The sequence below is a fragment of the Sarcophilus harrisii genome, chromosome 3, assembly GCF_902635505.1.
Source record: "Sarcophilus harrisii chromosome 3, mSarHar1.11, whole genome shotgun sequence".
In the NCBI taxonomy this organism is placed as follows: Eukaryota; Metazoa; Chordata; class Mammalia; order Dasyuromorphia; family Dasyuridae; genus Sarcophilus; species Sarcophilus harrisii.
This window is the reverse complement of record NC_045428.1, coordinates 305,736,653-305,762,903: the sequence shown is the minus strand read 5'-3', so window position 1 is coordinate 305,762,903 and position 26,251 is coordinate 305,736,653. Positions and strand designations below refer to the sequence as shown.

The 26,251-nt window shown below is 36.1% G+C and overlaps 1 protein-coding gene and 1 long non-coding RNA gene across 4 annotated transcripts in view; one reads left to right on the top strand and one right to left on the bottom strand.

Annotated features, from left to right (window-relative positions):
* The window catches only part of RYK (receptor like tyrosine kinase), a 96,891-nt gene extending 90,126 nt beyond the window's left edge, over positions 1–6,765 (top strand). For 2 of the 3 annotated variants that reach the window (XM_031959762.1, XM_031959761.1), the window contains exons 14-15: positions 2,981–3,117; positions 5,586–6,765. In XM_031959762.1, the coding sequence (XP_031815622.1) occupies positions 2,981–3,117; positions 5,586–5,697 (249 nt within the window). In that variant the 3' untranslated portion in view covers positions 5,698–6,765. Of the gene's footprint in view, positions 1–2,980; positions 3,118–5,585 lie in introns of those variants that run through there. The other variant, XR_004233002.1, reaches the window with a different exon arrangement.
* On the bottom strand, positions 1,878–25,479 carry LOC116422387. Its single transcript, XR_004233003.1, has 3 exons — positions 24,871–25,479; positions 24,366–24,450; positions 1,878–1,958 (listed from the first exon to the last, which is right to left on the bottom strand). It is a non-coding gene; the product is annotated as an uncharacterized LOC116422387 (long non-coding RNA).
* Between the last annotated feature and the right edge of the window lie 772 nt (positions 25,480–26,251).

Below are 26,251 nucleotides of genomic sequence, written 5' to 3'. Positions count from 1 at the left end.
CTACTTAGAAACCAAAAAAGGAATTGGTGTCCAGTGAGTGGCTTTCCAAATCATGGAGACAATTAAAATTATATTTAAGAGAGTGCTAATAGTGGTAAAATGCAACAAGCCTTGAGGTGCATTTGTAAAGCAGTTCTTAAAAGAACGATCGATCACATCAACAAGATTGAAAAAAAAAAAAGTGTAAATTGAGTATGCAATTCAAGAAAAACTAGTCCCAGAACAAACGAGATTTTGAACACTACTAGATAAATAGAAATTAGATAAAGAAACAAAATTGAAAACAAAACAGAATACCAACACAACAGAACATTTTGTAAGTGCACTGTGAACACAAGACTGAGCATTTCCAGGCATTCATAGAGAGTGAAAAGGATTAAAAAAATCATTATTCCTGGTAGATAAGGCCTAATGAATGTGGCACAAGAATAGGTGTGGCCTTCTCATTGTATTGGGGCAGCTAAGTGGCCTAGTGGCTATGCATATATGTGTGTGCATGCAATAAGGTGGCTCAGTGCCTGGCCTTCCTGACCTCAAGAAGACTCATCTATGAGTTCAGATTGGCCTCAAACACTACCTGTATGACCCTGGCAGGTCAGTTAACCCTGTTCGCCTCTGTTTCCTATCTGTAAAATGAGCTGGAGAAGGAAGTTAAAATTACTGTAGTATTTTTGCCAAGAAAATCCCCAGTGGAATCATGAAGAATTGGAAAACGACTTAAATCTCATTGTATTGTGTGCCCTTTTAATTAATTAACCTAGTTCATAATAGTATTTAAGAGCACTTTTAAGATTTGTACCAAGTCCATTGTATAAAGTATACATGCATGTATATGTGTATATTTGTATGTCAAATAAGTGTTCATTATTCTTACCAACATCGATTATCATTATTAACATACTAAACAGCAACACTACCTTGTTCAGATATCTTTTCCCCAAACTCATAGTTTTTTTCTTTGTTTTTAAGGGCAACAAACATGTTTCACATATTTCTTCTAAATAGTCCAAATTTATCAACTCTTACAGTAACACTGATTTCTTAATAATGTATTTTCACTATATGTGTGGCAAAGGTCTTAATATAAGGAAAATCTTAGGGATAAGCAATTCAGAGTTTGTTCCCAGGATAAATATTCAAAATAAGATACTCATATAAAATTCCTATCATCTTAGGGGGCATATAGGTACTTGTATTCATGTGAAATAATTCTTAACTGTGTAGCATTTTTAGTTATAAAAACATTTCCTTACAACAACCTTATGAGGTGGGTAGTGTAAATCCATTTTGCTCATAAACTGAAGCTTAGAGGGTTTTTGATTTGACTGCCAAAACACACCTAGTCTCAAAGCCACATCTTAGAACTGGATCTCCAATGTTTTTTCCCATTACATCATGCCACCTCACAATACATTCATTAAAAACAATGTTTTTATTTTTTCTAACCCAGGAAAATAAATTGGTTTTGATCAAACAAGGTATAGAGAACGTAGAAGAGAAAAAATACACTTTCTTGAAAAACTTTTACACAAATAAGATCAGTATAACTAAGATTAAAAGGGAAATTATAAATTGGAGAAAAAAAATCTTTGCTTCAGATATTTATTTTTAAAAATAATAGCTTTTTATTTTCAAAATACATGCAAAGGTAGTTTTCAATATTCACCCTTGCAAAACCTTGTGTTTCAAATTTTTTTCCCTTTCTTCTCCCCACTCCCTCCCCTAGACAGCAGGTAATTCAATATAGGTTAAGCATGTGCAGTTCTTCTAAACATATTTCCATATTTAACATGCTGCACAAGAAAAATCAGATAAAATAAGGAAAAAAATGAGGAAAAAAAAAGCAAAAAGGTGAAAATACTCTGTTGTGATTCATATTCAGTCCCCATAGTCTTCTATAACTGGGTGCAGATGGTGCTCTCTCCATCACAAGTCTGTTGAAATTGCCTTGGAATCACCTGTGTTGAAAAGAGCCAAGTCCATCAGAGTTGATCATTACATAATCAGATATCTCTTAATGTGATTAATATCAAGATAAACAGTGAGAATCACTACCTTGTTATGTGGCTAAAAAGATATAAACAGTTTTCAGTGGAATTGTAAATCATCAGTATAAAACATTTGTCCGATCACTATTACAAAGGAAATGGATAATAGTTAATTTTGGAGGGAATGTGCCTACCACAGGCAATGTATACAAGCAGACTAGCTCTCTCAGTGGGATTGGTCAACCTTCTATGGAAAAAAGAAAACAACAACACTTTGAGGTTACTCAAGAAGAGACAGTAAATTTCACATATTTTGATCAAGACATCCCACTAAAAGACATATACTATATGGGGGTCAGAGACAAAGAGTTCCATATTTATCAAAATAGTCATAGCCTATTTTTTGAGATGGCAAAAAACTGGAAGTGATAGAATGCTGTGAATTAGAGACTGGCTAAACAAATTTTGGAATATGAGTATAATGGAATGTTATTGTACCATAAAAAAATTGTAAATGTAAGATATTAAGAGAACCATGTGGAGATTTGCATGAACTTAGGCAGTTAAGTAACCAGTAGGACAATATCCATAATGATCACAATAATGTAGTTGAACACTAAAATTTACAATGATCAGTTTTGGCCTCAGGAAAGAGAAGATAAAGTACCTCTCTCCTTTCAGTATGAAGAGGGAGGTAGAGAAGAAGCCAATAACAACTGTGGGTGCAGAATATTGCATATACAGTTAGACGTCATTACTTAGATTTGTTTTAACCATTTTTCTTTGTTACTGAGTCTTGAAAGATAGGGAGGGACTCATGAAAATGAATGAATAAAACATTCAGAAGAAAAAGAAGTTGGTTTGAAAAATTATGAATGATGTATATTATATCTAAATTAAAATTGATTTTAACAAATTATCATATTAGTAAAATCTTGACATATCATTTTTTAAAAGAAAACAATATCCTTTTTTGTTTATTTTCTCTTTAGTGGGCATTTGGAGTAACACTATGGGAACTAATGACTCTGGGCCAGACCCCGTATGTGGATATTGACCCCTTTGAGATGGCTGCTTATCTAAAAGATGGCTACCGAATAGCCCAACCAATCAACTGCCCTGATGAACTGTAAGTTTTAGCATGTTGAAAGAAATAAAAATTCAGGCTTATTTCTTTGACACATATATTTATTATGAAATAGAAAATTTAAATCAGAACTTTCTTTAGTGAGAAAATTTCCATAGTGAATTGGAAGCTTTAAAAGATCATGACACTTTTCAGATTACTAAGTTACAGGACAGAACAAGTCTATTTATTTCTTAATGTTCTTTATTTTAGCCCCACAGAATATTTTACACAGATTAAGCATCTAACTGAATAAATATGTATTATTTTATTTATAGTAATTGCTATATATTATTTGAAAGGCATTCTTAAAAAGGTTTCAATTAAAAGAAATTACATATACAAGTATAGACAGAGTAATACATACTAAATTTATTTCATACTTAATGGATTTTTTAAAAATACTTGTTTAATATCTGAACTGACTGTGTGTCCCAGTCATGTGAACCATACTATGGCATATAAACTCCTTGAGAATAGGGATTATTTCACTCTTTGCATTTGTAACTCCAGCCTAGTACCTGGCTTACTGTTGGCAGTTAGTAAATATTTGATTGACTGAATAATATAAAGATTTTAAGGGCATGAGTTGCTCCATCATTAACATTTTTAATTTTGTGAGGAAAATGAAACCATAAATTGGGAACATAATGGCTGTGACATTGTTATTTTACAAGATGTCTGACTTAAATATGAATTTGTGATCTCAGCTCACCCTTTTAAAAATGTCTTCACATTTAAATGGGTCAGTTAGATAGTATGCCTGGATAAAGTGCCAGGCATGGTGTCAGTAAGACCTAAGTTCAAATTTGGCTTCAGACACCAGTTATGTGACCCTGGGCAAGTCACTTTACCTTGTTTGCCTCAGTTTTCTCATCTGTAAAAAGAGCTGCAGAAAGAAATTCCATATCATTTCAATATTTCTAGTAGCTCCTTTTAGCCCAGTTCTGTTTTTTGTTTTGTTTTGTTTTGTTTTGTTTTTTTTTTTTTTTTTTAAGCGTTCTTAGAGTCTGGTCTTGGAGTTAAATCCTGGCTCTTATACTTGTGACCCAAGACTTGATTTCTTCATTTTTTATTATAGGTTAACCTAGATAACATTAAGGACTATAAATCTAATATAGATGAAAATAAACAGAACCAAAAGAAAATAAAACATGATATAAATTGAAAGATTATTACAAGGAACTTAAGCTCTGATTAATTGGATAATTAAGAACCCAGAGAACAGATAATAAAATACCTTATCTCTCACAGTAGAAAGTTAAGAAACAAGTTTTTTTTGTTTTGTTTTGTTTTTTAATTTATTTATTTATTTATTTATTTATTTGTTTTTTAATTTAATAGCCTTTTATTTACAGGTTATATGCATGGATAACTTTACAGCATTAAAAATTGCCAAATCTCTTGTTCCAATTTTTCACCTCTTACCCCCCACCCCCTCCCCTAGATGGCAGGATGACCAGTAGATGTTAAATACATTAAAATATAAATTAGATACACAATAAGTATACATGACCAAAACATTATTTTGCTGTATAAAAAGAATCAGACTCTGAAATATTGTACAATTAGCTTGTGAAGGAAATAAAAAATGCAGGTGGGCATAAATATAGGGATTAGGAATTCAATGTAATGGTTTTTAGTCATCTCCCAGAGTTCTTTTTCTGGGCATAGCTGGTTCAGTTCATTACTGCTCCATTGGAAATGATTTGGTTGATCTTGTTGCTGAGGATGGCCAGGTCCATCAGAACTGGTCATCATATAGTATTGTTGTTGAAGTATATAATGATCCTCCTGGTCCTGCTCATTTCACTCAGCATCAGTTAGTGTAAGTCTCTCCAGGCCTTTCTGAAATCATTCTGTTGGTCATTTCTTACAGAACAGTAATATTCCATAATATTCATACACCACAATTTATTCAGCCATTCTGAATGGATGGACATCCATTCAGAAGAAACAAGTTTGAAAGAATGTCATATGTGTTATCTGATGCAGTCACTACATTGAATATTTTTGCTTGATTAGTTTTTCTATGTCACAAAGGTGTGGAGGGTTCAATCTAGAATGCAGAGTTTAAATGACAGCAGTATAATAAAAGAAGGCATCACTAAAATGTGTCTTTTTAAAATAATCATGAGTTTTTTTTTTAAAAATCAGTTCAATATATATTTAGCCATTGATATCTAAACATTTCATGTTGTCTGTTGTTTGAATTTCCTGCTCTACTAGTATTTTAAGTTAATAAAACTGATTTTGTAATTAGTAGTGAAATGATCAAAAAGAAGAAAACATTTAAGAGAAATCAGTTAACTTAGAGATAGTACCTAAATTTAAGTCAGCTACTCTCTACTATATTTTTAAAAATTAATTTGTTGTTTGCATTTTTAAGACCAAGATTCATTTCTATGTTACGTTGTCATTTTCCTGATAATTTTTTTTTCTTTTTTTTGTACCTCTCTCCCTCATTGCAGGTTTGCTGTGATGGCCTGTTGCTGGGCTCTAGACCCTGAGGAAAGACCTAAATTCCAGCAGCTTGTGCAGTGTCTCACTGAATTTCATGCAGCTCTTGGAGCCTATGTTTGAATCTCCTGGCACAAATCCCACAATGGAGCACCAGTGATTCACTTTGGACTCAATTATAAACACTACATATATAAGCAACGCCAATGGAAGAAGATACTTCTTCTAAAACACTGTGCCTTAGAATGCTTTAGTAACCTGAAGGTTTTTTTTTTTTTAAACAGACAATTTGATAATGTTGAGTATTTTCTAGATATCACTTTTTACTAAGTTGAACTGAGAGAATTTTTCCCAAATTTTTTTATAAAAATAAAACTACAGTGGACTTGAGGTGTAGGATGGTTGAGCATTCTTTTAAAAAAGAAAAAAAAAAACACCTAAAACCCATGCTTTTAAAAAACATTTAAACTCAGATGTTTGGAATAGCTATTTTCATATTAATTGTTTTTATTTTGACTTCATCAAAATAATAGTAAACGATTCAACATAATTTTAAATTGTGTTTCCATCAATAATTTTGGCAACGCTTCTTCAAGAGGAAATATTTCTGTTCTGAAAAAAAAGGAGTAATTTAAAAGTAATGTTTTCTTGTTTACCTTACTTGTACTTGGGAAAGTAAAACTGAAGATAGGTAGATAGAAAAACTTGAGCTGAATTGCTTTTAAATATTTTTATGCTTTCAGAGAGGCACAGGAGAAATCTTTGCATGAAAAATTTTCATCCTGAATTTGTGTGGCAAACTTTTCTATTGAAAGGTGTCTTTCCGTTTTTATTTTAATTTTTTTTCAGAGGCAGGAACTAAGGTAATTATTGCTTGAAATGGGCTTAAATCAGCTTTGTAGATGGCCATGTGCCTGGGACCATTAATTATTTCTGTCAGGCCAGTAGTAAACGATGTTGATTTTATTTATTTTGTTATTTAGTAAAGTCCTTGAAAGGATAATCACATCTTCACACTGAAAAAACTCACTTATGGCACATAGTATAGTGCTATGCACAGAGTTGGGGCTCAAATAATTGTGGGCAACATTGCAGGCTGGTCAATTTTGTGTTCATCTTCAAGGCTGGGTTAAGTATACAAATTTGTTTCTCAAAACACTTGAAAAATTAAAGAATTTGTTTTATAGTGTAGCATTATTGAAATTCTAATTGTGATGAATGTGGTCTATATTTTCCCATCATTTATTACTATGTTTGACTCCCATTTTAGAGGTTCTTGGACATGAAAAAGCTAGAAAAACACATCAGTGTGTGATAACTCTTTCCACCAATGCAGATTTCATACCTTTCATAAATTAATAGATGATTTCAAAAGTTGCTGTGATCAAAGTTTAGAAATACATTTGTTTTATTCTATATGCATGTTACAATTAGAACACAAAGCCTCAGTAAATCTTGAATAATTCTGACTTTCAACACTACTAAATCACTTACTTGTAATCAAAATTTATTAATGCCCTTGACCAGCTTACTTATTGTTTTGAGCTGATACACATCTAGACATTTCCTGGCTAAATAATTAAGGGATATGTACACATATGTGTTCATTTGATTGGCTTAAGCACATAATGAATAGTGACTGGTTGTAGTTATTAATTTCATTGTCACTTTTGACTTTTTAAAAACAACTACGTCATAGTGTTTTTATTATCCCATCCCACTAACTTAAGTGGGATTAATTTCTAAATCTTTATATGCGGTCATGTTATGTATGCTAAATAGGGAGAGGTAGAGACATGAATTGTGTGCTGTGGCTTGACGTTCCTTATAAAGTTCCTATAGGTAATAGACCATAATCCTAATACAGCAAATGCATGCTCAGTATAACAAAGGAAATCAGGTGTCAGAATATGGAAAGATTGTTACCAGACCCAGTACTATACCTGGGTAAGCAGTTTATCTTATCACAGTCTTATCGATTGTGAACCCATTAACACATTTATTATTAAAACTTGCAGGTTCCCAAATGGTTAATTTTGTTCATCTCTGGTCTAAAATTATGCTACTATTCTAATTAAAATTTTTATATTTGACCACACCACGTTTGCTTGGTAGGTAGGATCTGGTTTAAATCTACCCTGTCAGGACATAGTTAAATAGTTAATAAGAAACAGTGCATTAAACAGTCCTGTGAGGCAGAATAGTCCAGAAGTGGACTAAGCAAGCTCTCCTACCCAATCAATTGATTTCCCTGGGAATGAAAAACAAAAGCACTATCAGTCACAAGCACTTACAAAGCACTGACTCTGTGCTATGTGCTGCATATAAAATGACAAAACTGCTTGTTCTTCCTGTATTGGAAGAAATAAAATAAAAAATAAAAAAAAATGATTTCAGTAAGTATGAGAGTAAAAGATGTGCCAGCTGCTAGAGAATCAGCAAAACAATGTAGAAGCTGTCACTTCAGTGGAGTTTTTCAGGAAATAAAATTCTAAAAGATTAGAGGAGATTGCATTCCTATCATGTGAGATGACCAGTGCCAAAGAATGGACATTAGAGATGGAACATTATATGTGAAGAACAGCAAGAAAACTAGATGATTTGAACTGCAGCATGCAAGAAAAATAACAATAAAATTTAGAGCAGCTAGATAGTACAGTGGATAGCGTGCCAGAAGATGTTTTCTTGAATTCAGATCTGCTTGCTGGGTAAGCCAGGGCTAGTCCCAACTCTGTTTGCCTTAGTTTCCTCACCTGTAAAATTGCAAATGGCAAATCATTTAAATGAATCCAATTGGACATAGCTAAAATGACTAACAAAAATTGGAAAATGTAGATTGGGACTGGGTTATGAAAAAATATCTAGAATAGGGCATTTCCCATCATTGCTTATGCCATTTTGACAAAATAAAATTGCCCTTCAGACCCACACATTTTTCCTGATCCTTTGTTGTTCAGTAATAGGAATGCTCCAAGAAATGCCTAATTGAAATTCCTCATAATTTCTACAGTCTACTTTTGAGCCAGATTTGTGAGGGTTTTTTTGCATTTCATCCTACCAGTTTGGTCTGTAGTATATTTCCACAATAGCATTGCTTCTGCTTGCATTCACACCTATGAATGTATTTAATATACAGTGCATATTGTGTAGTTGGTCTCTACCCCAAGGATATGAAGACTTATCTAGATGGTTTTTCCTTGATTTCCAACTTATGAATGGTCAACTTCTTTTGGTGGTTAAAATTACTGATAACCATCCTGCAACATTCAGACCATGCCCCCACTTTTATCATCACCACAGTGCCCAAATTCAATTCTAAAGTAGATTGTGTTACTGAGTTGCCCTGGTGAAGTTGGTGCCATTTGTACTCTGGCATCCAAAATTGGTCCCCTGATCTTGTCTCCTAAAAATATTTTTGATCAATTACCATAACGCAAATGGTAACTAGAGAGGAATAAGGATCACAAATTCCACTGGGAACAGACAGGTCCATATTGAGATTGTGCCTTATGCATCAGCCTTGATCATCAAAACATTGACAGAACTTCCTTGAGAAAAGTAAAAAAAAAATGCTGGCCTTAATGAGATTGACATTGCACAATAGAACAGGCATTTGTCCCTAGAAAGATACTTGTGTGGAATCATTACAATCTCATAGGACAACTTGGTCTATGGGATGCAATGGTAGATATCTTCATGATGTCACTGATGACATCAATGGTGGTACTATGTGGAATGTCCAGCTGGTTAAGAACCACAAAGGAAATTGTTATAATAAAAGACTATTTGATAACAGATGGTCACTTCATTTCTCAGAACAGAATGAGAGAAAATACCAAAGGGTTTTGAAATGAGAAAATAGGAAAGTCACTACACATGACCTCAATTTTCTCACTAGACATTCCATCCCTATCCAAGAGCTTTTATTTTGAGCTGTGGTCCAAATGTTTTCAAATTCTGCATTTTTAGCTACTTCTCAAAAATCTGAAACCACTGTTTTCAACTGACAGCAATGAGAATGCTAAGTATGGTCTTCAGTTTTATTACCTCAAAATCCTTAGTAGCTCTTTCTAGGTTCTAGGTTAGAGTCCCTAGCAGTGGATAGTGATCAGTTTGAGACCTTCCATTTCATCCTTCATACACACTGCTGAACACAATGCATCTCCCTACACATGGCGGCATATATGACTACCATAGCACCCTTCAGTTACCAATCATAAATCTCTTCCTGTTTTATTAGAGAGTTCCCTGCATGTGGATACTCATTCTTCTTTGGAATGCAAGAAGCTACTTTTTCTTTATAGGCTTCAACTCATAAACTCTCTGAGAATTTTTTTAATTAGGAAGTTTTTTTTTTATTAAAGCTTTTTATTTTCAAAACATATGCATAATTTTCAACATTCATCCTTGCAAAATCTTTTGTTCCAAATTTTTCCTTCCTTTCCCTCCATCCCCTAGATGGCAAGTAATCCAATATGTTAAACATGGCAATTCTATGTTTCCACAAATACACTTCACAAGAAAGATCAAAAAGGGAAAAAATGAGAGAGAAAATAAAATGCAAGCAAATAGCAACAAAAAGAGTGAAAATACTATATTGTGATCCACACAGTTCCCACAGTTGCCTCTCTGTGTATAGATGACTCTTCATCACAAGACCACTGGAACTAGCCTGAATCACCTCAATGTTGCAAAGAGCCACATCTGTCATAGTTGATCATCACACAATGTTATTGCTGTGTGTAATGTTCTCATGGTTCTTCTCCATTTAGCATCAGTTCACGTAAGTCTCTGCAGGCCTCTCTGAAATCATTTTGCTGGTCGTTTCTTATAGAGCGTAAATATTCTGTAACATTCATATACCATAATTTATTCAGCCATTCTCCAACTGATGGACATCCATTCAGTTCCAGTTTCTTGCCACTACAAAAAGGGCTCCCACAATCTATGAGAATTCTAAAGAGATAAGTTCTTTGAGTCCTCATTGTCCTTTTTTTTCTGTCATAATTCTTTTTCTCAATGTTCCTGATATACTTTGTGATTCTCATCTGCCCTATTTAGGTTGTCATGTTTTATTTGAAATATTTTTTCCATTTTTTCCAACTCTTTTAGTAAATAGACCAACTTGCATCTTGTGTGCATAAAGCTGTCACTCAACAGGCCGAAACACAAAAGAGAAAACTTGCTCATATTTTGTTCTAGGTAAGTTGAGCTACTAGCTGACCATAATAATCATGCCATTTCCTACTTCCATGAATTCCTCAGGCAATATTATATGCCTGGAATACACTTTTCATTTCTTCATGGCAAAATATTTCTCTTCCTTTAAGGTTAAGCTTGGATGTCACTTATTCTATAAAGCGTCTCTAAATTTACCTCTGCCTGAAAGTAGTCTTTTCATCAATTTTTTCCTAGAATATTTTCTCTGGCTCTCTCCTTTACCCTCATCATATCTTATTTTGTATTTTACATATTGGCACTGGAAAAAGGAAAAAAATGCATAATAACCTAGGTTATAATACATAAAGTTAAATGGGTAGTCTGTTGAGTTTGTGTGTGTGTGTATATATATATATAGATGTATATAATATATCTATATATATATGCATATGTATGTTTATCTTAGGCATTATAAATGTTCAGAAGCTTTGAGGAAGAGATTAACCAAGATTTCATTTTAAAAGTAGCACAGCATTTTCAAAAATTGCAAGCTAATTATGGATGCAAAATCTCATCTTTTTTAACATCCTCACAGTATTTTTATCAGGCTACAAATCTTAGATAAATCAGAATTACAGATGTCTCAGTAGTCAGTAGAAATATATATGATGGGTAGGGTGTGGTACATTCTCAATAATTTTTGTGCAAAAAAATTGGAAAGCATCATGACCAGAAAAGGAAGGAGAAAATTCATGCAAGTATGATTACCCAAGTGTTGCTAGTCAATGAAGTAGGAAATGGCAATTGTTTCCAAGACAAGCCTATTTCACCCCTTTTTTGAGCAATTGAGTTTTTAAAGATCAATGAAATTTTAATTTTTTTCTAAAAAGGAAATGGAGAGGCATACAGTTAGTGAAAATAGGTTACTACATATTACCAAGTCAAAAACAAGCAAGAGAAGTGATATAAGGGATAATGTCAGAGAGAGATGCGACTAGAAAATAAGATGAGGAATAACCATGTAGAAAAACTCTTGTCCATTAGTATTCACATAATGTCAAGAAATATAAATAAAAGACACCACCAGCACACTGGAGAGTTCTCCCATGATGGAGTAGGACATAAAAAAGAGATACACAAGGTGAAAAAGGTATAGATGGATTGCAATCTGCACCTCCTGGAAAAATGGATACAAGCAGATGCCCTTTAAAGTGGGAAGGAGAGTTAAGAAGCAAGATAGCAGTTCCAGGAAACCCACAGCCTCAGAAATCAAAGTGATGATGAGGTCTGCCTCTGAAGAAAATCAGCGTTAGCACAAAGGCTTAGCTTCTATCTCAGCAGTTTCAGACTGTGCTTCAGGTTTCTGTAGACTAAAGGACTCTCACTAGCCAGTATGGAAATCTTCATGCTGGAGAATATTGTCAGGACCCAAGAGGGAAATTCAGTCTCCATTCCTGATCAGTGTTGTGGGCACAGCCTTAGCTGTCATACCTTTTGCCTGTTCTGGAATGGTCATCTGTTATTAAAATTGCCCAGAAAGAAACAAGAGGCAGAGCAGACAATTGGGTTGCAATGTTGAGCCGGGGGGCTCTCTTTTCTGGGTACACGTTTTGAGTTCAGCCCATTTTCTTGAAATAATTTCCAAACTTGATCTTGGTATAATTTGGTATCTTTGCCATCAACTTTTGTGTCACCAATGAATTAATAAACAACCCCCATATCTTTATCTATGGATACACTGTTAGAGTTTGAAAAATCTTAGATAAGTAATTTTAAAAATGCAGAAATGGAAACTTTTGAGGTTAAATAACTTGCTAAAATTGGTAACAGAGATGCTAGCTAATTCAGCTAACTATAACACAAGCCTCTAAATTTCTAGGTTATTGGTTTGTCCCCGATATATTCTAACCAAGTCATTGATAAATTTCTAAAGGCCATCGTCAAGAAGGATCTGCTGACATAGCCTTGGAACTTTCTCTTTAGGCTGATATCATTAATCTACCTCATTTGTGTAAGTTGTTATCTGACTTTCTATTTAGTTTAGAAGTAGTTGTATCTTTGGAAGGCATAGCTAATTCAATAGGTATACCTACTCTATCATGGTTACTGTGCTGGATACTGAGGACCCAATTTCTGCCATCAAGAAACTTCTGTTATCCTGGGGAGAATAAGATATACATGAATAAATACATATACACATTATTCGAGGTGATCCAAACATCTATTAAAATTTAAAACTATAAGTCTTCTGGGACAGTTTATATGTATATATGTATGTACATACATTTACACATTTACATATATTAATGCATATGCACATATTTGTAGATGTGGTTATGTATATATGCATACATATATTATGTACTATATGTATATACACACATATACAAAGGTGTATATGTATATATACACACACATACACACATACATATATGGTGAAAGAGGCCTCAATTTCTACTTAGCCTTAATCACTAAATGGGCATTACTTCAGTCAGACTGAGGCCTGTTTAAATAACTTTAGTTCAAAAAGACCAAGCTCTCCCACTGCATCCAGTGCCATCTGGCCACTGATCCCAGATGGCTCTGGAAGGGAAACAAGGCAGGAGACCTTGCACAGCCCTCCCCCACTCAAATCTAACTCACCTGCCTGTCATGGCATCACCTTCCAGAGGTCATGGTCTTCTTTGAGAATGAAGATCAAAAAATAATATATATATATACATACATACACCAACACACATCTAAAAATAGATATGTACATACTGTGCATGTGTGTATATACATATCTATCATCTATTATCTGTATATTTATGTTGAGAGTGACATCTAAAAGCAGAATCAGCTCTGGGACTGGATCTTGATGCAAATTATGGGTTTCAAAAGGTGGAGATCAGAAGAAAGGGAATTTAACTCCAAGCATAGGAGATGTACAAAAGGTTAGAGATAGAGACATCAAATGGGTCACTTTAACCAGAATGTAGAGTGGATGAAGAGAAGCTAATAAACTTTAAAAAGTTAGGTTGGAGCCTTCTGTGAACAGTGTATCTTAGTCTGGTCTCACTGACCATCCCTCCTCCCCCTTCTGGTCAGTAGAGCCAGTAAGTTTATAAAAGGACATGTAGAAGGGACAACAGCAGAAAGGAAAATTATAAAAGGGAACCTGGAAGTCACATTCAAACTGTCCCCCAAATCAAAGGAGCATAATTTACAAATTGCATTATATATTAACCAAAATTCGCATTCTGGTCATTAATATGTGCCGAATCAGGGAGAACCATCTTGCTTGTCATGCTGTTTCTCAAGGTTTCTGGTTCTATGCTATGTAAATTTCAGACCAAATCCCAACCTTCACAGCTCCAGACCAACAGAACATCAAATAGATGCTGATTACTTCAGAATGATGTCTTTGAGATGATTTGGATATGTTAATGAGCTAACCCCAAGGTGGCATAATAGGAGCTGCTCTGTTTCCTCAAAAAAAAAAAAAAAAACTATAAAAAAGACCTCAAAACACCTGCTTCTTGATTCTTCCTCTCTCTCCACTGGGGCCATGATGTATACTACTCCCAATTCTAATCCATGGTTATAATAGTGATACCCTCTGCCCCTTTTCTGCTCATCTTTTTCCCCCATACTACTTACCTTCCTTCACCATCTCATCCTTGTTCCTATGCTGCCGTTACTAACTCTTTCAATGCTTGTTTCTGCCTTTTGGGGCTTTTTGTCCCCAATACCTTCTGCTTTAATTAAAGTTTGATTGTCACTCCATTTCCTTGCTGATTGTGGTCAGTGAGGACCCAAAAGCAAAGTGTACCTGCCTCTATTTAATAATTTCACAAAGTAGTGATCCAACCTAACCTCCAACCAGCTCACAACATTTGTATTTTATCTTAGGGGCAATAGAGAGACAACCCCAGAACTTTTGTTGTTGTTATTCATCCTTTGTTCTTGAAAAGGACCAGTGATATCATGGGGTGATGTCTTGACTTGTGAATGAATTGGATTTAAATGAGACAAACTTGTATAAAGATGTCAGTCTCACTTTTCCAGAGCCATCAAAATCCAGTAGCACATCAAAAGTTAAGATGATTGGCAATGGCCCAGGATGCAGTAACTAAAGTATGTTCTGGGGAGTACTTCAGACATTAGGACAATATTTGTCCAATGCCCCAGAAGCTTTTTGAACAATTTTGCAACATGGCTGGACTGCTCCTAAAAATCAAACCTCTTCTTCCAAACCATTTAAAAAATTTGATAACAATGTTCACTCATTTTTAAATAGTAATTTGTATGGAAATATTATTAAGGAATTCTTCTGAATCTTTCTGAAACTATAAATCTATAAATCCTTGAGGACAGATAGATGTATTAGTGGATAGAGGACTGGGCCTGTAGTTAGGAAAATTCCTCTTCCTGGGTTCAAATCTAGCCTCAGACTGGGTGCTGCTGGGCAAGCCACTTACCCTGTAAAATGAGCTGGAAAAGGAAATTGTTATCAATTCTAGTATCTTTGCCAAGAAAACCCTAAATGGGGTCATGAAGAGTTAGACATGACTGAAAAACAAACAACAAGAAGAAAACTCTCGAGGTCTCAGAAAGAGAGGCTAGACTTGAAGAAGTAGGTTTGCCTTCTTGGTAAAGAAAGAACTCTTTGCATTCCAGTCTTAAGTAACGCCAAGTCAATCTCCCACTTACCAGAGCTGCTTGGTTTGCCTTCCTGAGTATTTATTCTGCTAATGCAACACAATCTGGTCTATCTTTCCAGCTTCTGGAGCAGATTAGATACACATGTGATTTGTCAGTCATGCACTAGACAATATTTACAATGGCATCAACTCAATTGGCATCAGAAATCCAAGCTATAATTATTTCATGCTACTCTCTTTTCATTGTCATTTTGTATTCCCCATTCCAGTATCTGAAACAAATTGGCTACTATGTCACAAGCAAGATAAAGGTCTTTCCCCCCTCAATTCTAATGAGATAGTGGCGAAAGGCTCATAGAAAAATGAGATAGGAGATAGTGTCAAGAAAGGGAATAGGAACAATGAAAACCTATGAAAAGATCAACTGAATCTACTAGAATGGTGGATAATCTTCACAAATTGTGATCTGTCAACAATGTGCTTTTTGAAAATACAGACACAAGCTTGGCTTTGGCAGAGGCTGTGGAGGGAAAGGGTAGTGAGCCTGCTGTCTCAGGGCTTTCCCACACTCAGGATGGCAAGCATTTGTTTGAAGGCTCTGCCTTCAACTTCACCTTCCAGGGTGATGGGGGGGGGGGGGGGGGGAGGTACCACCAGATCATCATCACTACACAAGCGGCAGGAGGACCTAGTGCTGTCCTGGTTGATCCTGCTTGATGGGATTTGTCCAGACCTAGTCTCTGCTCATTTGGGGCATGAGTCACCTGAGGAAGACAAACATGTTGGGGAAATAAAAGCAGATGGAAAATAATCTTAAATGGAGATAGATGACACACAACCTAGGGATGGTGGTATTCTTTCCCACCAAGGGCCGCTTCTGAACACAGACTGGGTTTAGTTTTAGGGGAGCCTCATCACTAAAACCAACTTTTCTTAAACTCTTTGGTTCATTATTCTGTTGGTCTAATGATTCCAGGAAGATTTTTAAAGATCTAAATATGAATTCTATGAACAGGGTTCAGAGTTCATTGATGTCTTTCCATGGATAGTATTGTAATTATTTTGTACATTTTTTCCTGTTTCTGCTTTATTTTGTACAGGTTTATATGTCTTCTTATGCCTCTGCATTTTTCATTTTCTAAAGTCCAGTTTGAGGTTTTCAAATATATATGCAAATATATTAATATGTGTGCATATTTGTGTATAATCTTATTTGAGTCTCACAATAATGTCATTATTATCCCTAATTGCCATATGAGAAAACTGAGTCTAAGACAGTTTAAATGATTTGCTAAGGATCTTATAGCTAGAAGATGTTCAAATCAGGATTTGAATTTCACCTTTTTTACTCCAAATTCATCATTTTAGCCAATATATCATCTTTTCATTCATGAACTGTAATTTGTTTAGCCATTCCACATTCAGTGGACATCGACTTTGTCATTAGTTCTTTGCTACTAGAAAAAAGTGCTATTATAATAATTTGTGCATATGAGACATTTCTTTCTGCCATATCTTCTTTGGGAATACATGTCTAATAGTGGCATCTCTTGGTCAAAGATGTGGATATTTTAGTCACTTTCTTATCATTGTTCCAAATGGCTTTCTGGAATGGTTAGGCCTCTTCACAGCTTCACCAACAATGCATCAGTATGTTAGCCCTCCAACTATTGCTTTTTTTACATTTTTTAAATCTTTACCAATTTGTTGGATTTGAGGCAGGACAATGGGATTGTTTTGGTTTGCATTTTTCACATAATTTAGTGATTTGGAGCTATTTTAATTTAATATGGTATTAGAAGTTTGTAATTCTTTTGAAATTTTTGACCATTTATTCATTGAGGAATAGCTTTTGGTCTTATATATTTGTATTATTGTCCTATACTTTGGGTCATATGTGGAAATGTGTAGGAATATGTGGAAAAGTGAATAGGGTTTGAAAGAATATGGAGTCCTTAGGTTAGGGTGGTCTGGTGCTCTTCCATGTTGATATCTAAGTCATGTATGGCTCTTGGCTTCCAACCCTCCTTGGGCCCCACTCTTCTTCCACAGGATATCCTGTAAGTAAGTCCATCCAAAGCCCAAGTGTCACGGATCAGTTCTTTTGATGAGTGGGTATGACCCATGATCTGGTTCAGTATGCTTAATCCAATCTAACAAGCACTTATTGAGCCTACTATGAGCAATGTGCCATGATACAAAACAAAGCAAAAAGGAGTTCCTGCCTTCAAGGATCTTACATTCCACTACCACGTGTACACAGAAAACTAAATACAAAACAATATAATTTGAGAAGAAAATCCTAACAACCATGGAGATTCAAAAAAGTCTTCCTTTGGGTGGTGACATATGAGTTTAGCCTTGAAGGAAGCTAAAGATTGTAAGAGGTGGAGGGAAGGAGGAAATGTGTTCCAGATGTGCAAGACAGACATAGAGCCAGATGATGAATGCCCAAGGCAGGGAACAGCAAGTTGCCCAATTTGGCTGAAATTCAGAGGAGAGTAATGTGAAATAAGGTTGGAAAAATAGTCTGGAAACAGACCATGAATGGCTTTAACAAACAAGCTGAGTTGAAAGAAAAACTACTCTGTGAAATATTCAAAAGCCAAGCGGAGGTGTTTTTATTTGTATTTCACCAGAAGGCAAAAGGGAACCACTGAAAATCCTTGAGCTGGTAAGTGAAATGCTCTAGTCTGTATTTGAGGAAGATAATTTTGGCAATTGTATGAGAAAGGGTGATATCAGAAGTCAATTGACTGATTTGGGTGGCTCTTACAATAGACCAAGTGAGATAGTTTGGCTATCATATAAGTGGGGGAAAAGGGACAATTTCCAGCAAAGTAGAGGTCAATTTGGTAAGAGTTGGCTCTGTAGTAGAATAGAAAGAGAAAAGTTGAGAATGCCTCTGAGGTCAGCAAGCTAAATGATTGGCAAGGTGATAGTATCCTCAGCACACAGGGAAGTTTGGATGAGAAATGGGCTTGGAGATAAGAAAATGAATTCTATTTCAAGATGTGAAGTTTGAGATGCCTACACAATATCTCTATTATTATATATATCATTAATTAGCTCATTTCCGTCTTTACTCAAGAGTTGGAACAAAGGATTGATTTCTATTGAAATTAGAAGAATTTTGGTGAGCTATTCAAGAGTTATTCATTTCTGGGATAACATACCAAGGGAGGCTGAACAATTTCTTTCCCCTGGAAGTTTTTCAAGTGAGAGTATAGTCCTACATGTCTGGAATTAATTAGGTGTGGTTCTTCCAAGAGGCAGACTGGGTGGCTCTCTCTTATTTCCAGTATAAGTTTGATATGAGTTGGATAGGTTTAGCTGTGGCTTTAAACACCTGGAACACCTGCATTCCATTTCCCTAAAAGACAGCACTGTTTGAACAGTTAATTTTTCTGTTTTATTTCTTTTTATCTATATATGTATTTATGCCCCTCCCTCCCAAATGCCATGGTCCTCTTCAAGAATGAAGGACAAACAACAATTTATCTACTTATCCATCCATCCATTCATTTCTTTATTTACTCATTTACCTATTTAGTTATTCATTCATTTATCTTTTTGTTTATCTCTCTCTCTCTCTCTCTCTCTCTCTCTCTCTCTCTCTCTCTCGTTATTTATGAGAGCAGAAAGACATATGCCCCAAGGAGTCAAAGTCAAAGGTCTTATGTGAACCAGAGATTCACAGAGGCACTTTTTGTCAAACTGAAGAATTAGAAACAGGATAGATAGGTGCCCATAAATTTGTTGTTGTTGTTCAGTTGTTTTTAGTCATGTCCAATTCTTTGTGACCCCATTTGGAATTTTCTTGGTAAAGACATTAGAATGGTTTTTCATTTCCTTCTCCAGCTTAATTTACAGATGAGAAAATGGAGGCACACAGGAGACTTGTCTAGGATCACACAGCTCCAAAGTGTATGAGGTCAGATTTGAACTCAAGAAAATGTCTTCTTGACTCTAGGCCTGGCACTCTACCTATTGTGCCACTTTGTTGCCCAACATCAACTAGAGAAGGACTAAACAACTTTGGGTATATGAATGTAATGGGATATTTCTGCATCTTAAGAAATGATAAAGGTGAAGAATTTAGAAAAGCAAGGTAAAACTTAAACGAATTGATACAAAATATGGAGAATATGTGACTCTTAACAACATAAATGAAAATAATGAAAGAAAAAGAAATAAAACATAATATATTTAACATAACCAAATAATCACAAAGAAGAGTTGAGAAGAAGTATCTTCTTCTACCTCTTTTCAGAGTTGGGGAACTAGGGGTATGGAATAGTATATATGTTGCTTATACTTGATAAACTGCTTTTTTTCTTCTATTTCTGTTTTAATCTTTTAAAAAGAATTTAACAAGGGATGGATTGCTGGGTTAGGGAGGAAGGAAGAATGATTTGTAGTTTTCTTCTATTTTCATTCCTGCAAGCTAGCAGATCCCAATACAGCCTACCATCTAATTCAGAAGTTGTCTCTACAAAACCTTTGGTTTCTAGATATACATTAGCCTTATTGATATATTCATGTCTCTATATACATGTATATTTATATGTATACACATATGAACATATTGGAATCTAGAATTTCAGGACTTTCCCCAATTTATTATATATATTGTAGATATATAGCTAGAGATAAAAGTGGGGGGAAATCCTGAAAGTAAGGAGGAATGGAAGATAACTCTCGCTGAAGGTAAGAGTTTAGCTTGATGGAAACTAACATAGCCAGGAGACAGCAAGGACAAAGGAGGCTTTGGTTCCCAGGCTCTTTCTTTAGAAGTGAAACTTCTCTTGTAAATGGTAGTTGGAACTACAAATAGAACTCATTATAGTCTCTCCTCCGTGGAGATGGCAAGGCATTGTTTCAGCCTCATTCAGAAAGGGTTCTGAGGAAGACTGAGTGAGGAGGATCGAGGAAGGACTGTCACTTGGGGCACCAACGATTCAGGGCTACACTGAAGGGGGAACACTGCCTGACAGTATCTCCATGATGGATATGGATAGTTATGCCATGGATACTATGAGAATTTGTTGTGTGGGCTGAAAAATAACTTACTCTTGGGAAGGCCCAAGATTATGGGAAGAGAATGCAATTCTGAGCAGTTCTGACTTCTTCTTTTACTTCTTTAGAAGTAAAAAATGGGACCCTTTGGATCTAGAGGAGGATTCTTTGCCAAAGAATGGGATAAGCAACCAGCCTTCTTCAAAAGGACTAAGAGGTGGGCACTCAGTGCTTCTCAAAGGGGAAGAATTGCTAGGAAATAGCAAGTGGTATATATATCATCAGATGGGCAGAAAAATTATTATATTGGCACAGTGCAAGAAGTGCTGGACTTGAAGTCAGGAAGACCTGAGTTCAAATCTTGCTTCAGACATTTACTAGCTATGTAATTCTGAGTAAGCAAATCACTTCATATTTTTCAACTTCAGTTTCTTCATCTGTAAAAGTGAAGATAATAATAGTATCCCTCTTGAATAGTTGTGAGGATAAAACGTATTATATTTATAAAGTGCTTTGCAAACCTTAAAGCACTACATATTATATAAAACACTATACACTATAAATATTTATTACTGTCTTTGTGTCTCTCCCTTCCTCCCTCCCTCCCTTCCTTCTTTCCTTCCTCCCTCCCTCCCTCCCTCCCTTCCTTTCTTCCTCCCTCCCTCCCTCCCTTCCTTCCTTCCTTCCTTCCTTCCTTCCTTCCTTCCTTCCTTCCTTCCTTCCTTCCTTCTTTCCTTCCTTCCTTTCTTCCTTCCTTCCTCCCTCCCTCCCTCCCTCCCTCCTTCTCTTTCTTTCTTTATTGCTCTTTCTTTCTTTCTTTTCTTTCTTTTTCTTCCTCTCTCTCTTTCTCTCTTTTCCTCCCTCCCTCTCTCTTCCTTCCTCCCTCTCCTTCCTCCCTTCTCTCCTTCTCTCTTTCCTTCTCTCCCCTCTTTCTTCTTCAGTAGAAACATAAGTGGGATCTTTGGATCTAGGGGAGGATTCTCTGTCAAAGAATGGGATAAGCAACTAGCCTTCAAAAGGACTAAGAGATGGATATTTAGTACTTCTCAAAGGAGAATTCCTAGGAAATAACAAGTGGTATATCTATCATCAGATGGGCATTCTGGGAGACTTAGATATGAATTTAGAAGACCTAAAGTTTAGTCCCAATACTATCACCCACTAAATCCAGAGTTCTTAACTTAGGGATCTGTGAATTTGGTTTTTAAAAATATTTTGATAAATGTATTTCAATAGAATTGATTTTCTTTATAATCTCATATGTTCTGTTTTATACATTTAAAAAGTATTCTGAGAAGTGGTTTGTAGATTTCCTCAGACTTCCAGAAGGGCCTATTGCACAAAAGTAGTTAAAACTCCTTCATTAAATGTGCAAACTTGGGCAAATTACCTACCTCCCCCAAAACTCAGTTTTTTCAACTATAAAGTGAAGATAACAATACCAATCACAGGGCTATTGTGAGGATGCTGTGAGATCATGGATAAGAAGCTATTTTCTGAACTGTAATAATGCATTGTAAAAATTCAAATCATTATAACACTACCTAGTATTATTATCCTGGCCCATCAGTTACCCTTTTTGAAGAAGTGTGCAAAAAAAGATAGCCTTAAACCCTGGGCATTCCTTACTTATTAAACTTTACTGGAAAAGCCTATCAACTTTCCTGCAAAGGATTATATTTCCTTGAAAACAAACACTTCTGACTTTCCTTTCCCAGAAGGATAAAAAGTACAGGTTGTCTATTTTTATGAAAAGCTGTATCTTAAAAGACTGGCATGTGTAATATGAAAGACATTTTGCTCTCGAGATTCTAAGAGGCTGTTGGTCTAGGCAGAAAAGCAGGTGCACTGAAATGACTTTATATATATATGTATATAAACATACACACACAGAGACATATATATCTTTGCTATCTGATGATGTTCTGTGGCCAAGTGCACGAATCATCCTTTTCTCACCCAACTGGAGCCTAAATGGGAATACTTTTAGACCCAGAGAAGGAACTTGGGCTGGCCATGTGAGGAATTCCCATAAAAATCTTCCTTCTCTGAATTCCACTAATCTCTGCTTCCCCAAACTGAGATCTTCAGAATATGAACTCATTATCTTTTCTGCAAGTAAGGATTTCCCTTCATCTCCTGGCACAATTCGATTCCTTGGCCTTTTATCCAAATGTACTTTTTCTAAGAACTTGCTTTAGTTTTCCTCTCTGAAGGATGTTTCCACTTTGATGGAAAGTCATTTCCTTTGGAAAAGAAGAGCATTTCTCCTGATCCCTGCCCTGCTCCCAAATGAAGGGAAATAGATCATGGAAGGAAACATAATCACTTTCAGTAAAAGCATCAATCTACTGAGTATTCTGAGGTTTCCCAGGCTCAGATTGTACAGGAAATTGTTCCTGCTTATGTTCCACTGAAAAAATATTTCTAATCTTTTAGCAAGGCTAAGGAGAGGAAACATTTGCAACATCTGATTAATTGCTAAAAAAAGAAAAAAAATAGGCCCAACAAGCAACCACACCAAACCTTCAGTTTCCCCATCTCATTTTTCATGTTTGGCAGACAATTAGTCTGCGTCCCAGGAGGAGGAATTGATTTGGATTGGCAAGGCTGAGTCTGGCCTTGCTGTTTCTTTTTAATAGTTACCATGTCTTAGACTTTCGTTTGAGAAGGAAAGGAGGAAATTCTCAAATGTTGTTTGTAAAATCATTTGCCTGATTCATTCACTCATCTAACAAACATTTGTTTTAAGCCTTGCTAGGTACTTCATGTGGTGGGGGATATAAGAGAGAATAAGTCACTTTTCCCACTCTGCTCTGATGGAGCTTACTGTCTAGTAGACAGCTGAGCATAGCTGCTGGATAATTCCTTTGAATGCCTTAGGTATTCTGTGCGACAAACCAGGTTAATTTAGTTACTTATACTCCCTTTGGTTATGGAAATGATTTTTGATCAAATTCTGTCCTTATTTATTCAACAGACACAGATTAAGAGGGCACTGCTAGGAATGAAACATTCACTCCCTACCTGTTTATTCTCATGCCTTTCATGACTGCCCATTACTGTCCCACATTTTCCCCCTGACCCTCATTAGAGCCTCCGGAGATCCTTAGTTTATAATTCGGACCTATTGTTGCTGGGATAACAAATAGCCCAGCTTTTGTTGCCTCAGTTTCTTCAGCTCAGTGTTTCAGCAGTCAAAGAAAAGACAGATCTGATCATGTCCTGGCAAAGAGAACTGGTTCTCAAATCCCCCAGAAGCCTCTCTGAATCTCAGACAGGAGCAAGGACCGTGGCTCCCAGATCAAGGGGTTTTCCTCTGATGAATGATAGGTATATTTGTCAGTAGAGTTACTAGGGCATCTTATAGCTGTATCTATTCCTTCTCCATTATTCCATTGCAGAAGAAAAATATATTTCAGCTCTACCCATTGCCCAGATCCACCATCAGCTTTGTAAATGCTTACAAGGCAGGAATAGCACCAGTCCTCAGAAATACATTAGTTCAATTGTGCCTGTGCCCTGGATCCTCTGTGTCTGCTGTGGTCAAGGATTAGTCCCTGCTTGCCCGGTCTGTCCCTTAGTAGTAGGTCTTCATGGACTCTATGAAATAAAATAGTCCTGCGTCTCTATATAGACTGTCAGGAAAGCCTCTTACAGTTTCTGTAACTGGGCCACTTAGTAAGGTTGCCAAAGATTTAATTTTCCCATCAGATTTGTTCTTGAGACATTAGTTATCTTTTTGGTCCAAATCTGGCTACCCTGAATATAGGTTAGAAATCTAAAATGAGGACTTTTCAAGAGAGAAAATAAGCCTACGTGGGAGAAAACTCTCATTTTTTCCCCCTTTAAAATGAAATCTGTTGGGATAAGACCTCTAATTTCATTGGGATAAAAAGCTCAAGGTGGTATCATCTCTTCAACTCATTTTTTTAGCACATTAAAAAGCCAAGTTAACTCACTCACCAAGGGTCACACAGTCATCCAGAATGGGTCAGAGGCAGAATTTGAACCTACATCATCTCTTTTGAACCCTACACCATGTTGAACTCTGTAACAGAGATGGAAGGGGTCAGGAAAGTGGGGGGAATAACAACAACAATAGCTAGCCATTTATATAAAACTGCAAAACATCTTACATATGTTATTTCATTCAATTTTGACAATAGTTGACAACAGTCCTGTGAGGTGCTATTATTATCCCCATTTTACAGATCAGTAAACTGAGGCAAGTGTGTGTGTGTGTGTGTGTGTGTGTGTGTGTGTGTGTGTGTGACTTGCCCAGCTAGTAGATATCTGAGGCAGGATTCAAGTGCAGATCTTCCTGATACCCACCATTCTACCCACTTTATTTCTAGTCAGAATAGGAAGTCAGAATTCTCACAGCCGAGGAGACTAAAGCAGATAAAGAGTTTATTCTGACTAGCCTTCTTTCTTCCCTTATTCCGAACCCCCTCTAAAACTCCAGTACCTGGGTTGCTCTCTCCCAGCCTCCAAGCAGCAGCCTCCCGCTTTCCAGAAGGGGTTTGTTTTGTGATGTCAGGGCACCCTTGTTGGGATGAAGGAAAAAAGGACCCAGAGGAGAGTTGGAAGCAGGGTCACAATTTTCAAACTTGCCCAGAGGCTCACCATTCCTTGCCTGGATTCTGCCTGTTAACACCTCTATTTCAGTCCCACTTCAATCTCAACACCCACTTCATCCTTCGCACCACAAAGTTTCCTGGAATCGAATGAACTAAAGTGGCAACTCTAGTCCTGTGGGAGGAAGGCAGCACTGTGGGAAGTGAACCATGACCCTTTATTCAATTTCAAAGCAATAGAGAGAGATAGTTTAAAAAAAAACAGAAACAAAAAAAAAATTCTAACTAAGAATCCTCAGACTGGGGGGATCTAGAGAGACTATCTAGTTCAGCTGCTGCCCTTATGCTATATAACATGTAATTCTGTTTTTTTAAAGTTAATTTAAAACTAATTTCTTAACATATTTTGTTTTTATATCACCTTTATTTCTCAACATTAACCTTCTAACTCTCCCACCCAGAGAGTTATTATGCTTTGTATAATACAGCTTCCCATCAAGTCGGATGGAGGTCCAATCAACACTTGTAACAAAGGAGAGTTATGAGAAGGCACCTCCCTCACTTCCTTACAGAGATGGGAGACTATGAGTACGGGATATTGCATATATAATGTTACACTTTCTTGGTATATTGCTGTATTCATTAAGGAAGGCAGATGACATTAAAATAAAAGATATCAATAACAATTCACTCAGAAAGAATTTAAAAGGAATGAGAAAGAGAAAAGTAACCAGGGAAAATTAATCAAATCCAACCATATATTTAGTGTTCCATGTTAATTTCTCATCTCTGCAAAAAAAAGGGAAATGACGTCCCGGTCACTTAACCAACAAGATAGAGAATTAGATATTTTCTCTTATTCCCATGACATCTTAAACCTCTCCAAAACAGTATTATGTGCCAAAGATAAAGCAACTTCAGCTGTCTCCATGAACTAGGACACCCAGACTCCAAAAGAAGGTAAAAAAAATTATGAATTAATGCCTAAGTCAAGCTCACTCAGCAACTACTCCCCTACCACCCACTGTGCTCTCAGCAATAAGGATACGATAACCAATTGATCCATGGGCTTGTAATCAATTCTAACTCCATACACTGACATACACAATCCCCTTCTGCTTTCCAGTGCCTGGATATCCAAGTTCCACATTGCAGGAGCTGGCTGAGGCCACGGTTGCCAACACCATGGCAGGAGCATTCTGTGTTACAGGACAATGGCCAGAGTGGAGGAATGGAGAGAATGGAATGGACCACTTGCCTGGGCTTAACTCA